At 42.6% G+C, this 16,129-nt stretch overlaps 1 protein-coding gene across 4 annotated transcripts in view; it reads left to right on the top strand.

The window, feature by feature from the left end:
- SLC5A9 (solute carrier family 5 member 9) overlaps positions 1-16,129 on the top strand; it is a 65,871-nt gene that overhangs the window by 31,861 nt on the left and 17,881 nt on the right. For all 4 annotated transcript variants that reach the window (XM_077333813.1, XM_077333812.1, XM_077333814.1 and 1 more), the window contains 4 exons: positions 3,170-3,274; positions 6,761-6,925; positions 8,253-8,358; positions 13,130-13,210. In XM_077333813.1, the coding sequence (XP_077189928.1) occupies positions 3,170-3,274; positions 6,761-6,925; positions 8,253-8,358; positions 13,130-13,210 (457 nt within the window). The remainder of the gene's footprint in view (positions 1-3,169; positions 3,275-6,760; positions 6,926-8,252; positions 8,359-13,129; positions 13,211-16,129) is intronic.

The following is a 16,129-nucleotide window of genomic DNA, read 5'->3' as shown; positions in this document are numbered from 1 at the left end:
GCCAATAAAGGTATTCTGATTCTGATTCTAGAACACAATTTAAAACAGATCATAAAATAGAACTTAAAACTATGTTAGTTTGGAGCATCGGATTTTTATGGCAGTGGCACAGAACTTAGCCAGCTAAGTTGTGACTTGGGGGAACTCACCACTTAGCAACCTCTTTGCTCAATCCACATCCTGGTGTTCTGAAAAAAATTTAAGAAGTGGATTGATCAAGTTGCTATGAATGTCTGTATAAGCAGGACAATGAAACAATATATGCTCTCTTGTGTCAATTTGGCCACTCCCACAAAAACATTGTCTCAGTGTGTATTGGGTCAACAGCAACTGGAGACTAAAACCTGGTTGCAATTCATCAAGACCTGGCTAAAAATTAATTTTTCAGCCTCTCCGGGAAGTTTATTAATTGACATAGGACGTGAGCCACTAATCTCATTCTGGTAGAATCATAGAATCATAGAATCATAGAATCATAAAATCATAGAATCATAGAGTTGGAAGGGGCCATACAGGCCATCTAGTCCAACCCCCTGCTCAACGCAGGATTAGCCCTAAGCATCCTAAAGCATCCAAGTACAATCGAGTTCTCTCTAAGATAAAAAGCATTGGCATTGATGTGTCATGGCTTCTAGACCTGGAGGAAAACTACATATTTAAAACCATCTCATGGGTATTTGAAGACCTGGAACTGCAGGTTTTGTATTCAGTTCCTTATAGCCCTTGCTCACCCACATTATGGGGAATCCTTCTATCTTATAAAGTTCTGCCATTCTACCTTCACTTTGTGGAACCTTTTTATGCAAGGAAGGCATTACTTTTGGCAAGGTTGAACATCTTTCCTTCAAGCATGATCCATGGCAGTTATCATCAAATTCTGGGAGTGGAAAGACTTTGCTTGCATGGTTGTGTTATTCTTGATACCCTTCCCCACATTATTCTGGCTTGTCCTGCTTTCTCCAGCCAGTATAGTTTAATTCAGGGTTGTATAGTTAAGATCAAATTGTAGCAATGAACTACAAATTATCAATGCCATGCTTAGTAAGAAGGATTGTGCTGTACTGTCCAAATTTGCCAATGTACTCTGCTGAATGTTAAGATTTAATACTCTGAAGAAGAAGAAGAAGAAGAAGAAGAAGAAGAAGAAGAAGAAGAAGAAGAAGAGTTGGTTCTTATATGCCGCTTTTCCCTGCCCGAAGGAGGCTCAAAGCGGCTTACAGTTGCCTTCCCATTCCTCTCCCCACAACAGACACCCTGTGGGGTGGGTGAGGCTGAGAGAGCCCTGATATCACTGCTCGGTCAGAACAGTTTTATCAGTGCCGTGGCGAGCCCAAGGTCACCCAGCTGGTTGCATGTGGGGGAGCACAGAATCGAACCTGGCATGCCAGATTAGAAGTGCACACTCCTAACCACTACACCAAACTGGCTCTCTTCCTGTTAAACTCTCTTCCTGTTAAACTCCTGTTAAACTCTCTTCCTGTTAAAATTGGAAATCATGCATTGGTACTTTTGTGTATATTTGTTTGAGCATTTATTTGCGCCATGTTTATCTGTAGGTATTTGAGTTTTCTTTTATGTCATTAAAGGTCATCTGTATCTGTATTTATATCTGCATCATCTGTATCTATGCAGAACGTGCATGAGCTCACTGTAATATGTGAGCCTTTAATGAAAGGGGTCTTGGCATCCAATTCAACCCAATATTTCTATGAATCAGTCAACATCTTTTATCTTCATTTTCATTTCTCTTCTCTCACTTGTTTGTCTCACAAACCCTGTTCACAAGTTACAATGGACATACATACAATCTATGCACAGTGTGAACTTGATGGTTCTTTATATTATCTGGGATTTTGGGCTCAGTTTCACTAATATATAGATGACACACAGCTTGTGCTTCTAGCCAATCCCATGGCGGTGGCAGAAACCCAGAACCAGTGCCGGGAGGCGGTTTTGTGGGCTAACAAGCTGAAGTTTAATCTTGACAAGAAGGAAGTGCTACTGATGAGCAGGAGTTACCTATTCTGTATAGGGCTGCTCACCTCTTGAAGGAATAGGTCCATAGACTGGGAGTGTCTTTGGACCCAGACATACTGCTCAATAAACAGGTGGAAGCTGTGGCCAGGTGGAAGCTGTGTACCTATTATCAGCTTTGATTAATTAGCCAGATGTGGCATTTTCTGGGCAGGAAGATTTTGGCTACTGTGCTGCATGCCCTGATTATATCTATTTTAGACTACTGTAATGCACTTCACAGGGTTGCCACTGAAAAGTATTCAGAAACTTTAGTTGGTGCAAAATATTGACTGTTGTGGGTCATAGGGTCCATATCACTGCAGTCTGTGTCTATATATACTGGATACCAATCTATTCTCAGGTACAGTTTAAGTCCTAAGTGGTTTAGGACCTATATCCTTGAAGGACCACCTTGTTTCTTATGTGGTAATATTCTGATACCCTGCTTCAGGTTGCCTCATGTTCTGAGATCAGGCAGGCAGCAAACTAGGAGAGGGCCTTCTTAGCTGTGGCATCAAAATTCTGGACCTCTCTTCCCCATGATATTAATCTGCTATCTTCAGCCAGCATGGGAAGACAAGATTGGTGGAAGACAAGAAGGAGTAGTGTGTAGGCTACTGGTGATGGTATTTTGGGATCTGTCATGTGCATTAATCATGCAGAAGAGAGGAAAGTTGCACATGAATCAAAAGAAATTAATAATTTGGTAAACCAAACTTGTCCAATGCTCTGCACAAAAATTGGACACAAAACAATGTAATGGAGAATTGGGGGAAAAAATCAAAATTCCTAAAACTGGAAAGAAATTGTGATGAGGAGTTTTTCAGAAGCATTCCAAAGAGAAATAAGCAGGAACAAGCACCATACATTTCTAACAACAAACTATGAATGCTTGACCAAAGGGAATATATAGTTAGTCTATCCAAATCAGGTGCAGCAAATAAAAAGTTTACAAACATGGAATATTCCCAAGTATCACCAGCATGTCAGACAAAGAAGTAGAATGGGTACATCTATGTTCTAAAATTTTAGAATGGTCTTATATACTATAGCATTTCTTTTATGCAAAGAAATCTAAACCATGTGATTCTGCAAAGTTTAATTCCCATAACATCTTGGCCCTCACTGAAGCATGTGCATTTTTGTCTTTCAGATTGGAGCATCTCTGATGTCCAGCAATGTGGGGAGTGGTTTATTTATTGGCTTAGCAGGAACAGGAGCTGCAGGAGGCCTTGCAGTTGGAGGTTTTGAGTGGAATGTAAGATCTGCTTGATAGATTTAGCTTACTCTTACACAAAGTCACTAACCCCTTTGGTTGTGGCAGTATTCCTTTCCTCCTGTATCTACACCAGCCTTTTTACCACTAAGAAACCCCTGAAACATGCTTCAGGCTTCAAGAACCCCAGAAGTGGTATGATCATGCAGAATATTATTGGAAAGCACAGCTGTGTACATACCCACATGGGACCCCTCCCATTCCCACCCCCTCCAGGCCCATCACTAGCCATTTGAGGGGGGTGACATGACCATATATGGTCATGATATGCCCCTTGCTGAAAAAATAATTGCTGGATCCCTGAGACCTTTTCGGTCCTGACCCCTACCTGGTGAAATGACCTCCCAGAAGAACTAGGGGCAGAGAACTGATGTTGAAATTGCCAGATCTGGATAGCAGATATCAGGAATGCAAAGGAAGCGAGGGGTGAAGGGGATTTACCAGGAGTAGCAAAGATGCCCATCCAACATGCAGCAACATATCTACATCACTTTGTGACTTGAAACTGATGTCATCATTTCCAGGATGTTCATAAGAAGAAGAAGAAGAAGAAGAGTTGGTTCTTATATGCCGCTTTTCCCTACCCGAAGGAGGCTCAAAGCGGCTTACAGTCGCCTTCCCATTCCTCTCCCCACAACAGACACCCTGTGGGGTGGGTGAGGCTGAGAGAGCCCTGATATCACTGCCCGGTCAGAACAGTTTTATCAGTGCTGTGGCGAGCCCAAGGTCACCCAGCTGGTTGCATGTGGGGGAGCGCAGAATCGAACCCGGCATGCCAGATTAGAAGTCCGCACTCCTAACCACTACACCAAACTGGCTAAGATGCTCTAGAATTTGGGTAAAAAAATAGTGGCATACCTAGCCTATATGGTGCCCAGGGCAGGTAACTGTTTAACTCCGCCCCCTCTTTTTGCCATCAAATTACAGTATGTTAGGAGGTGGTTTGCCATGGCCTAACTCCATGTTGTCCCTGCTTAACCTCTGGGATCTGATGAGATCAGGCTAAGTGGGGCTATACAGGACAGGGGACCTCCTCTATATGGCAACATTATTTAAATTAAGAATCATGAAATAAAATGAATAATAATGGCCAGAAAATAGATTCAGGTGGCTAGCCATGTTAGTCTGAAGCAGCAGACCAAAGTTTGGTCTTAAAGACATGGCTGGACTCAAACTTAGTATTCAATGACCCGAAAAGAAAAATAGACAGTGAAAAATTCCCTGTATTTAACTTCATATTTATAATCATGTCAGGAAAAAAAGATCCAAATTGCAATATGCTATTCCATCATGAGAGCCTATGTGACATGGTGCTTAAAATGTGGGACATCCAGGTTTGAATCCCCACTTGTACTGTGGAAGCTTACTAGGTGACATTGGGCCAATCACATTGCTTTCAGCCTAATTGTGACCTGAATAACCCCAGTCTTATCTTGTCAGATCTCAGAAGCTAAGCAGGGCTGGCGTAGAGGCATGCAATGGCAAACCACCTCCAAATATCTCTTGCCTAAAAACCCTGCAGGGTCACCATGTCAGCTGTCATTTGCCAGGAAAAAATTCCACCACACCACTCATATGCTGAACAGGCATTTGGGAGGGCTTCAGTTCTCCAGTTTGAAGCACAAAAGATGACCATCCCAAACCCAAGCATTTTTGAGAGCTGGAATCTGCCTATAATTTAACTTATCTATGGTAGCCTGAATAACCCAGTCTAGCCAGAGCATGAAAGCTAAAGAGGATTGGCTACAGTTATTTATTATTTATTTATTTGTTTATGACATGTATATTCCACAGTTCCCAGCACTGCTGGCTCATGGCAAACCACAACATGGCACATAAAAAACAATAAAATAGTTAAAATCCCCCTCCCTTCTCACATACCATCCCCATTTGTCCTCCTCTTCACACTAACCCCCAGCTCATACACACACACCCCTGCCTCCAACCCCCAACTGAACACCCGGGAAGATGACAATGTGGCATTTCGAAGTTAGAACTTGATGGGAGACTACCAAGGAAGGCTGGGTTGCTTGCAGAGAAAACAGCAATGGCAAACCACCTCTGTTTTTCTCTTGCCTTGAAAACCCCATGCTCCTGAGTTACTATGGACTGGTCACAACTGGAGAGTTATCGTTATTAACTTGTCTATGGTTTGATTCTGCCGTTCATTAGCTGCAATTCTGTCTGATGGTAAAAGTAGAAAACTCCTATTATCCCTTTACTGCTAGAAATGATTCTAGCTTCCAGCTTATTCATAGTCCTCAACAGAAAATTCTAAGGAATACTGGGACAAATTGGCTTCAGAATGTTAACATATGTTCTTGACATAGAAATCGCCTGAAATGCCCCAATGTCCCCAGCGCGTCATACATTGATATGATTCCACAGTAAACTCTTCATATTGGATGTTTCAAATTGTTTTAAAGGAGTCTGTTATGAAGACTGCTTAACCAAAATTGTAGAAGAGTATGATGCTAATGTAGAAGAGTATGATGCTAACCACAGAAACCCAAAGCAAATCTGATCCCACTTGATGTATATTTCAGAAATGTATCTTTGGTCATTATGATTTTAAGCTCCCACCACTTCCCCAAAGTTATGTAGAACTAAAGAAAAGGTTTACAATGGGATATTGCTATAAATAAGTTATCAGGCAACTATTTTCAAATATAAGTACCTGGACAAATTCAAGTTCCATTCAGCCTTTGTCACTACTTTTAAGTGAAACTAAGGGGCTGCCTCCTTACTAATGATGTTTAAAGATCAGGACTGTTCCACTTTTGAAGGAACTGGTGTTGCTTGCAGTGATTGTAATTCACTCAGAATGGAATCCTGCAGAGATCCAAAGGGAGATGTGCACTTCTTGGCTGTCAAAAAACTGCATATCAGCTGTCTCAAAGATGAATGATTTCTTTTTGTGCTAAAGGTCACTCTCTAATAATCTCCTGGTACAGTAAAGTGACTTCTGGCTAAAACAACAAAGAAGTGGGATAGAAAAAAAGACAAAGATCTCCCCAAACTAACAGTGTTCTGACTAGTGTTATTTTTAACTTACTTGATCATATTAATAGTCTTTAGCTTTGTCATTTGTTACCCAAAGAACAGGCAAAGTACAGATCTGTGACCATTCCCACTAGAACATCAAAATTGGAGCCTTTTAGGACCTGGGTCTTAGTATATCCAGGTTACAGATTGATGTGGCACCACTTCTTATAACAGAACAAGACCAGCGTGTTCACACTATCTTAATGCATCTCTTTCAAGTATTATTTGTTGCTCTGTCCTTGTCTAGTTGAGAACCAAATGGCATATTCCATTCTTATAGAAACCTCTGCTTTCTGTGTCAACAAATATACTGTAGATTAACTTCCACAATGTTTGAGTTGGTAGCATTGCTTGTATAATCCTGGATGTGTTTACTGTGCAAAACCAGTATACAGCATGGGTATTTTCCTTCTTCCTGGTTAGGCTACCTGGGCGTTGCTGGTCCTTGGCTGGATCTTTGTGCCAGTTTACATTGCTGCAGGAGTGGTCACTATGCCAGAATACTTGAGGAAAAGGTTTGGAGGCCAGAGGATTCAAATCTACCTGTCTGTGCTGTCCCTTATCCTGTATATATTCACCAAGATATCAGTATGTATTCTGTGGGCATTTAATTGTGACTTCTACAGCAGAGAATTTTCTGAAAGAACATGTTTGAACAAGTCATTTCAGCATTCTGTGAACTATCTTCATCAGAACCACCACTGTCTGTATACTGTATCACCTCAGATACTAGTTTATGACAACACATATATAATTGAAAGCTCCAGTGGTTCTGATATGTGGTGAGATTATTTGCAAGAATAATCCTAGGATAATCCTATACTTCCCCACCAATTTTGGATAGGTACAATTATAAATGTTATGTACCCAACTAATTGGATAAATATACAAAGATGTCATAAAACTACTCTTGCAAATAATCTCACCAGACATTCTCAAGGCCAGAATCTTCAATTAATTATATGTGCATTGACATAAAGGAGTACATCACTTAACCATCCTGGGACATGCCACCTACTCTGTCCATCACAGCCTAGTGAAACTCAGGAGGCATCAGTGACAAGTGCGTGACAGCAATAGCCATGACCCACAGCCTACTGTGCCATCGCCCATTTAATCTTGATGCCCTCTTGCCATCCCTGGGTTGGGCTTGCTAGGCAGCAACAGCCATGCTTAGCAGGCAGTGGGAGAACAGGCTGCAGGTCCCAGGCATGGCCACCACCAAGTTGGTGCTTCTGTCTGCTTGCCACTACATCAGGTAAATGCTTTTTTAACTGTCACATTTGATTTATTGGCAACATTCATTTTCCATCAATCCCGTTACCAAAATGTTACTTTATATTAGCACTATCATCATTTTTCATTCTGATTATTTTCTTCCCACTATTAAATTCGTTCTCATTCATACTTTTATATTTAAGTTGCATTTACAAGTGTACAGAAAAAAAATAGCCATCACTAAATCCCATTGAAATCATTGGGATGAGTAATATACAGCTAAGAAGTTCTATTAATTTCAATGGGACTTAAGCATTTCTGATTCTTGATTAAGGTTGCCAAGTGCCTGCCCATGGTGGGTGAACTCACACTCCACTCTCAACTGCTTGTGTTCAGTCAAGTGAACAACAAGAGAAAAATTGTGGGAAATTATGTCATTTGTGACACTCTGGAAATTCTCCCAATCTCTATCATAGAGACTGGGGAAATTCCTAGAGTGTCATGAGATTGTGACATCACTTCTAACCTGGAGTTTATGTCACAGCGTTCGTGACACTTTTACCTTCCGCATCCAGGCCATTTTGCATTCTAGCCATTTGAACAGTTTAAAAATCTTTTTAAAAACATAAATGTTAGAGAGACATACTGAATGACTGGACATAACAGTAACAAATACTTTTCTTTTCCTCTCCTCTAGACAGATATTTTCTCTGGTGCACTTTTTATCCAGATTTCCTTGGGTTGGAACCTTTACCTTTCTACAGTGATCTTGTTAGTGGTGACAGCCATCTACACTATAGCTGGTAACCGCACTGTATAGTCACATAGAGTACATTCATTTGGAGTATGTAGTTTATTTATCTAAGATCTACGCTCTTCTATATCAGCAAAATGTTAGATACTAAAGAGACTTTAATTCAGTCTAGATCATTGGCTTGAAGTGAAATATTCACAGTTGTGATGAAAGAACCATTTGAAACAAACTGCAGGAGTCAGCAGCTCTCTGTATTCAGCCTGGTATCTTCAAAAGCAACTTGTTGTGCAGAAGTCATTATTTCATATGTGGTTGTTTAGTATCACCAAACAACTATTCATTAATTTTATTTCATTCATGACATTTTTATCCCACCTGTCCTCCAAGGTCTGCAGACATTTTACTCCTTCCTCTGTTTTACCCTCATAGTAATTCTGGGATTGACCCAACTTTTTCCAGTTCGATCTGTGATTTGAACTTTGGCCTCTCCAGGCTTACACTACCCCTCTAACAGCTAAACCACACTAGCTCTCATTCACTGTACTGTTAGTGCACCCAGATGACAGAACATCCAGGGAAGGAAAATACCACAAATTATTCAATTTCCTTCACATAGCACCAAACCTGTATGAACCAAATGAGAGGTTTTCAATAAGTTGTCAACTGGTTCAATGTGATATATTTAGCAAGACCAGTATCTGCAGATGAAACCTCGGTTTGTGAGTTCTGTGTGGGAGAACTTGGAACAAATCTTGAAATAATTCAAAGAGAATAAAATATTTTAACTTTTCATTTAACATCATATCACTCAACAAAACATAGACCTTTGTAACAACAGAACAGTAATCTGAGGTCCAAACAATTAACTTCTCCCTCCTTTACAGCTTGCCACCTTCAAAGGCTTAGTAGGCCAAGAAGTCTCCAACTGAATGACTCTATGCACCAATGCCCAAAATGAGGGTTTCAAATGAACCTTCCACTTGATGACTGGCATAGCCAGATGTTGACTACCATTGATGAGATCACCCCCAAAAGCTTCTCTTCCCCCATCCCAAACTAGCTCCTTGATATACTGAGGTGCTTCAAGAAAGGAAATGGGAGCTGAGACAGTAGAGTAAGTTTGGAGGAAAACCTGCAATAAAGTTTCAAGAACATCTTATAGGATGTTTCTGTAAGCCTATGATATGGCAGTGAAAGCAGCTAAGTTTAGGGTACTTCAGCATTTACCTGCCCTTCAGGAGGGGCACCCAAATAGGAACCAATTGGAGATTAGCTGTGAGGCATTTGCGAGCTATTTTGCAGATAAGATCTCATTGCTCCACAATCTCCTCCCTCCAATGGTTAATAACATGAGGGAACTGGAGGCCCCTTGACCATCTCTGGAGAGGATTTTTGACAGTTTCAGACATTTTGTGCAGACTGATGTAGACAGGCTGTTAGATTCAGTAAGCCCTACCACTTGTCTCCTAGATCCCTGCGCCCTGTGGCTTCTAGAAGCGAGCAAAAAGAATTTAGGAGGATCGCTTCAGGAAATTGTAAATTTGTTCCTGTCCCTTCCCATATGGTCTGAAAGAGACAGTGATCCATTCTTTGCTGAAGAAACTATTGTTGGACCCCTGAGACCAGGCCAACTACTGTCTTACATCTTGTGTTTCTGGGGAAGGTGATTGAGCAGGCTGCCATGGACCAACTTCTAGCATTCCTGGATGAAAAATCAGTCCTGAACCTATTCCAATCCAGTTTCTGACCTGGCCATGGGGTGGAGATGGCTCTGGTCACCCTGATGAATGATCTTCAGAGACAGCTGGACCAAAGCGGGTCAGAAATGCTTGAGTTGCTTGATCTCATGGCAACATTTGATGTGATAGATCATGAGCCTATTGCAACATGGAGATATGGGGGACAACCCTTCAGTAGTTGATCTCCTTTATCCGTGATAGAGGACAGATGTTCACTATCAGGGAGAATCAGTTGCACCAATACCAACTCCATTGTGGGATTCCACAAGGTGCAATTCTCTCCCCAACATTATTTAGCATCTTCATGCACCCTCCTGCCTTGCTAGTCTGGAGTCTTCAGCTCTATATCAATAGATGATCAGCTAGACACTCTCTGAGATCATTGGTCCAGTGCTTGAAGGATGTGGTAGAGTGGCTCAAAGCAACCTGTTTGAAACTTAATCCTTCAAAGACAGAGGTCCTGTAGCTAAGGAGGAAGAGAACAAATCAGGAAGCGTGCCTTCCCAGGTTGGCTGGCATGCTGCTTACAACTGTACAGACGGATAGGAACCTTGGCTTGATTTTGTTATCTCCACTCAAATCATATGAGTAGCACAGCTGGCATTGTTCCTTCTTCACCAAGCTAAAACTACTAGCACTCATTTCTTCTGCAACTGTACTAGCTTCCAGGTGAATTCCAGATCCATTTCAAGGTATTGGTATTGACCTTCAAGATTATACATGGTCTGGGTCCTGCATATCTGAGGGATCACCTGTCTGAATATCTCACTCCGAGAATGCTGCATTCAGCCAATGCCAACTGGCTGAGAGTCCTCAGCCCCAAGGAAGTACATTTGGCCTCAACCAGGGTCAGGGCCTTCCCAGCCCCCACTTGGTGGAATGAGCTCCCGAATGAGTTCAGGGCCCTAGCAGAACTTACTCAGTAAGGGCCTGCGAGACAGGACCTGCAAGGGCTCTTCTACCAAGCCTTTTGTTGAGGCCAGCAGAAAACTCACATAGTCCAACCTGGTTGGGACCCCCTCTCCTTTCGCTCCCCTGGGGCTTACTGTTCAACTATTTGGTTGTGAGGCAGAACTGAAGTTTATTTTATTGAAGAGTTGTTTTTATTACTCAGTGCTGTATACTGCATATTTAAAGGTTGTGTTCTCCCTGAGACAGCTGATTCAGCTGAATACAATAATACAACAAAATTATCTCCAGTTACCAGGTGTTAAGAGCCTATAATTAAGGTCTAACCTCCCCAGCAGGGCAGCTTTGCTTCCCTCCTCTACTTGCCACATATTCTGAACCATTCTGCATCCCCTCCAAGGATTATTCCATTCCAAGCTAGGAGTTACAGTTACTTCAGGATTTTGGCAGCAGGATGCCACCATTCTGACTCATACACTAGTTTTCAGTGTAAAAGATTTGAATACACAGAGGACAGAGAGCCAGTTTGGTGCAGTGGTTAGGAGCACGGACTTCTAATCTGGTATGCCGTGTTCGATTCTGCACTCTCCCACATGCAGCCAGCTGCATGACCTTGGGCTCACCACGGCACTGATAAACTGTTCTGACCGAGCAGTGATATCAGGGCTCTCTCAGCCTCACCCACCTCACAGGGTGTCTGTTGTGTGGAGAGGGAAGGGAAGGGGACTGCAAGCTGCTTTGAGCCTCGTTCGGGTAGGGAAAAGCGGCATATAAGAACCGACTCTTTTTCTTCTTTAAACCTAAGCATATTGTATTTATCTATTTATTGGATTTATAGCCACTTTCAGAAACCAACTTGTGGCGGGTCACACAAAACAATCCATACAATAAAACCCCAGTAAAGCCCAAATTTCTTTGAGCCTCCTTCGGGTAGAGAAACACGGCATATAAAAACCAACTCTTATTATTATTATTATACTTTTAATAATGAGAAAATATATTTATTTATATTCCACCTCTCTAGCTCAGACTTAAGATGGATTATACCGTCTATGCAGTCAAATAGCATGTGACATTCAATAAACAATGTAATAAACTGAGATTACAAAAGTAGAAAACAGTGCATAAGAACATGATAATCCATTTGCTAAACAATGAAATAGGCTACAATATATTCCCTTTATCAAATTCAAAGTTCCAGTTCTTACCTTTAAAGCCCTAAACAGCTTGGGGCCAGGGCACCTGAAGGACCATCTCCTGTCCTACTCACCAGCCTACTAGTTAAGATCTGCCTCTCAAGTCCTACTATCTGTGCCCCAGGTTTCAGGGGTGAGGCAGATGGTAACTAGAGACAATGTATTTTCTGTAATGGTACATAGCTCCCATTAGTCATAAAACTGCACCATTTCATATCAACTGGAGTTTCTCACCTGACTTGCAGACCCATTTAGAGTGCATTATAATCATCTAGTCTTAAAGTCACCCTGACATGGATCCACATAACCAGACCAGTCAAGGCAGTGTAATCATCTTCCATTTTAAGAAGAAGAAGAGTTGGTTCTTATATGCTGCTTTTCCCTACCTGAAGGAGGCTCAAAGCAGCTTACAGTCACCTTCCCATTCCTCTCCCCACAATAGACACCCTGTGGGGTGGGTGAGGCTGAGAGAGAGTGCTAATATCACTGCTCGGTCAGATCAGTTTTCTCAGTGCCGTGGCGAGCCCAAGGTCACCCCGCTGGTTGCATGTGGGGGAGCATAGAATCGAACCTGGCATGCCAGATTAGAAGTTCGCACTCCTAACCACTACACCAAACTGGCTCTTTTAGAATGATGGAAGAAAGCATTTTTTGTAGCTGCTTTTATTTTCTGTGTCCAGTATAATTTCGGGGCTCTTAACTGAATCAGCTGAACCATCAAATATTGGAAGCACAATATTCCTCAGAATCTCACCCTTCACTGAGTGTATTACCTCCATCTTGTCAGGATTTAGTTTTGACTTGTTCACTTATAGCCTTTAAACAGTTTTAGATTATTATTTTCCCTCAGTTTTTCTTCTTTAAATGCTCTGCATTTAACTTTTTAGATCGAAAAGCTCACTTCCCAAGCAATCTCTTTAAAAATATATATAGATGCACTGATAATACAGTCATTTTTCTGTTGTTCTTTCTGCAGGTGGTTTAGCTGCTGTGATATACACAGATGCTCTGCAGACTGTGATCATGGTGGTTGGAGCTTTGGTTCTCATGTTCATAGGTGAGAGGAAAGAAATGTGTTGCGTACTTCCTTTAGTTGACAGGATGATACATCTTAGCTTCAAAAACCATCTGGATCAATATCATCCATACTGAGGAACAAACTGCATATCAAACTGCTCCTAATAAACTAATATAAGGATATGCATTCATTTACTCCTTTGATAGCCTGCTTTTCTTCCTGCTACTCAAGGTGGACTACATAATTTTAAAATAATGAAATCAAAATGGTATAATACAATGAATCATGCAATAAAACTGGAATGCAAAATTTAAAAACAATGCATTAAAACAGGTGTAATACATATATGCAATGAAACTACTTAAAATTTATCACAGTTGTTAAAACTACAATCCCTATTTCTTTATTTAAAAAGCCCTTCTGAACAATTTCATTTTATGCATTCTGCAGAATGTTAACAGTGTGGAAATCTTCCTGACTTCATCAGATAGGTGATTTCACCAAGTGTGAGCTACATCAGACAATACTCTGGTGTGTGCAGCTGTTGATCTTGCCCATTTTTAGGATGGTGCCTTCAGATGGCTTTGTTCAGGTGAGCAAACCTGTTGGATTGGATCATATCAGAAAAAGTCCTGCAAAATTAATGAGTCCTAGGACTCTGATATATATAGATACACTGATAATACAGTCTTAATACATTCTTGTGGCGCAGAGTGGTAAAGCAGCAGAAATGTTGTCTGAAGCTCTGTCCATGAGGCTCGGAGCTCAATCCCAGCAGCCGGCTCAAGGTTGACTTAGCCTTCCATCCTTCCGAGGTCGGTAAAATGAGTACCCAGCTTGCTGGGGGGTAAACGGTAATGACTGGGAAAGGCACTGGTAAACCACCTCATACTGAGTCTGCCATGAAAACACTAGAGGGCATCACCCCAAGGGTCAGACATGACCCGGTGCTTGCACAGGGGATACCTTTAGGACTCTGAAGTACTACATAGAGAACAACCAGTACCTTATATTGAACTCAGAGACAAATCAATTGCAGAATAGGTGGAATATAGCTCCTGAGAGTAATTGAGCTTCTATGTTGTACTTCCAGAAGTTTACATGGGTCAGCCCTTGAAGACAATGGTGGATAGTTTGTTACAGTAGTCTAGCCTCAAAGTTACTGTGGCATGGATCCATGTCATCAGATCAGCCAGATCAAGGTAGGGAGAAAGTGTTTTTCACAATCTCAAGCAATAATTTCCTGCTAAACAATTCCATTTTATACACTCTGTGGAACAATTAAAAAGTTTTCCTGAGACAGGCCATTCTACTCAGTAAGAGATGCTTGGATATAGGCAACTATTGATCTTTCCCATTTGAAGAGTGGCACTTCAAGAAAGCTTTGAAGCATATCAGGAGATCCTGCATATATTTAAATCCTAGGCCATAATGGAATTGTAATTAATGTATGTTGACTTGAACCCAGAAATTAGTAAATCACTAATTAGTAAATCACTAATGGAGTGACTGCAGGTTAAATATAATAGGTATATATTTTTTCCTGGGTTCTGACAGTATCCAAGTTACAATGTTCTGTAGCAGTTGAAGTTTTTTAGTTGTCTTCAAGGCAAGCACAGACTCATATACAGTGTGCTAAGATACTCTGCCCTTTATGTTATAGCATCATGGATTCATGTGTCAGTATCAGTGAGCTTGAGGTAGGGAACTATGCTTCAGGCTCAACAAAGATGGAACAAAACATTATTTGTGGCTTAATTAACTTGCTTCTCCAGTTACAATGCTTGGTCAAATATAATCCCTGGATTATATAGCTGAGGCAGCAAAAGGCATCTAAAGTTCATCAAAGGTTGAAAGCATAAAACCTTCCAAAACATCAGACATCCTTAGCAGCAGCACCTCACCTTGTCGGGGTTCAGCTTCAACTTGTTCACTTATAGCCATTTAACTACAGTGGCCAGGTAGTGGCTCAGGACAGTATTACTTGTCTGGGCAAAGAATATACAGCGGAATGCCATGAGCATACTGACAACACCCAACTCCAGTTCCATGAATGATGTCCTCCAAGGGCATTATGTAAAGACTAGTAAAAAAGCCCATTGTATCCAGAAGACAATGGGCGCTAGCAGGCAGGGACCAGAGCGAGGGGCAGGCGAGGGACAGAGCAAGGGACAGGCTACCTGAAAGAGGAGGCGGGTGGCGGCTCCTTGGCGTCTCGTGGTTTTTGGTGGGGAGTCCCAGGCGTGGTGCGCTGGGCTGCGGCGGCTCCTCTGCGTTTTTTTGATCTTCTGCGGCTGGGGCGGGTGGGTTCTTTCTGCTGCTTCTCGGAGGCGACGCCCGCGGATCGGGCCGCGCCCGGCCGCGCCCGCGGGGCTGCGCCCGCGGGGCCGCGCCCGGGGATCGGGCCGCACCTGCGGGCCATGCCCGCGGATCGGGCCGCACCCGCGAGCCGCGCCCGTGGATCGGGCCGCGCGGGCGCGGCCTGGCCCTGATTCCCTCTCGGCGGCTGGAGTCTCGGCGGCTGGAGGTTATCGGCGGCTGGAGTCTTGCCGGGGGCTCCCTCAGGGGCCGGCCTGACACGTCAGGCCGGGAGCAACTGCGAGCCGCGCTGTGCGCGGCTCACAGTTACTGGGGCTGGGAATCAGAGGGACCAATCGGCAGGCGCTTCGCGCCTGCCGATTGGTCCCTCTGATTGTCTGTCATGAGGAAGGGTCCAATCCGGACCCTTCCTCATCCCGGACACATCCCGCCCCAGAACCCCTTACTATTTTATTTAGTCCGTGGCGCCCGCGGCGCCACGGGCGGTGTACAGATTAAATAACATAGGAGTGAGCCTGCTGGCTGAAGAGTGGAGGTTAATAAATGAAAGAAACAAACAAATTGATATGGCTATGGAAAACAGGGGTGTTGTTTTGATCTTCACTTTCAACAAGTGTGTATTTGCCAGCTCAGGATGGG

The sequence above is a fragment of the Paroedura picta genome, chromosome 4, assembly GCF_049243985.1.
Source record: "Paroedura picta isolate Pp20150507F chromosome 4, Ppicta_v3.0, whole genome shotgun sequence".
Classification (NCBI taxonomy): Eukaryota; Metazoa; Chordata; class Lepidosauria; order Squamata; family Gekkonidae; genus Paroedura; species Paroedura picta.
This window is presented reverse-complemented; position numbering and strand designations above follow the sequence as displayed.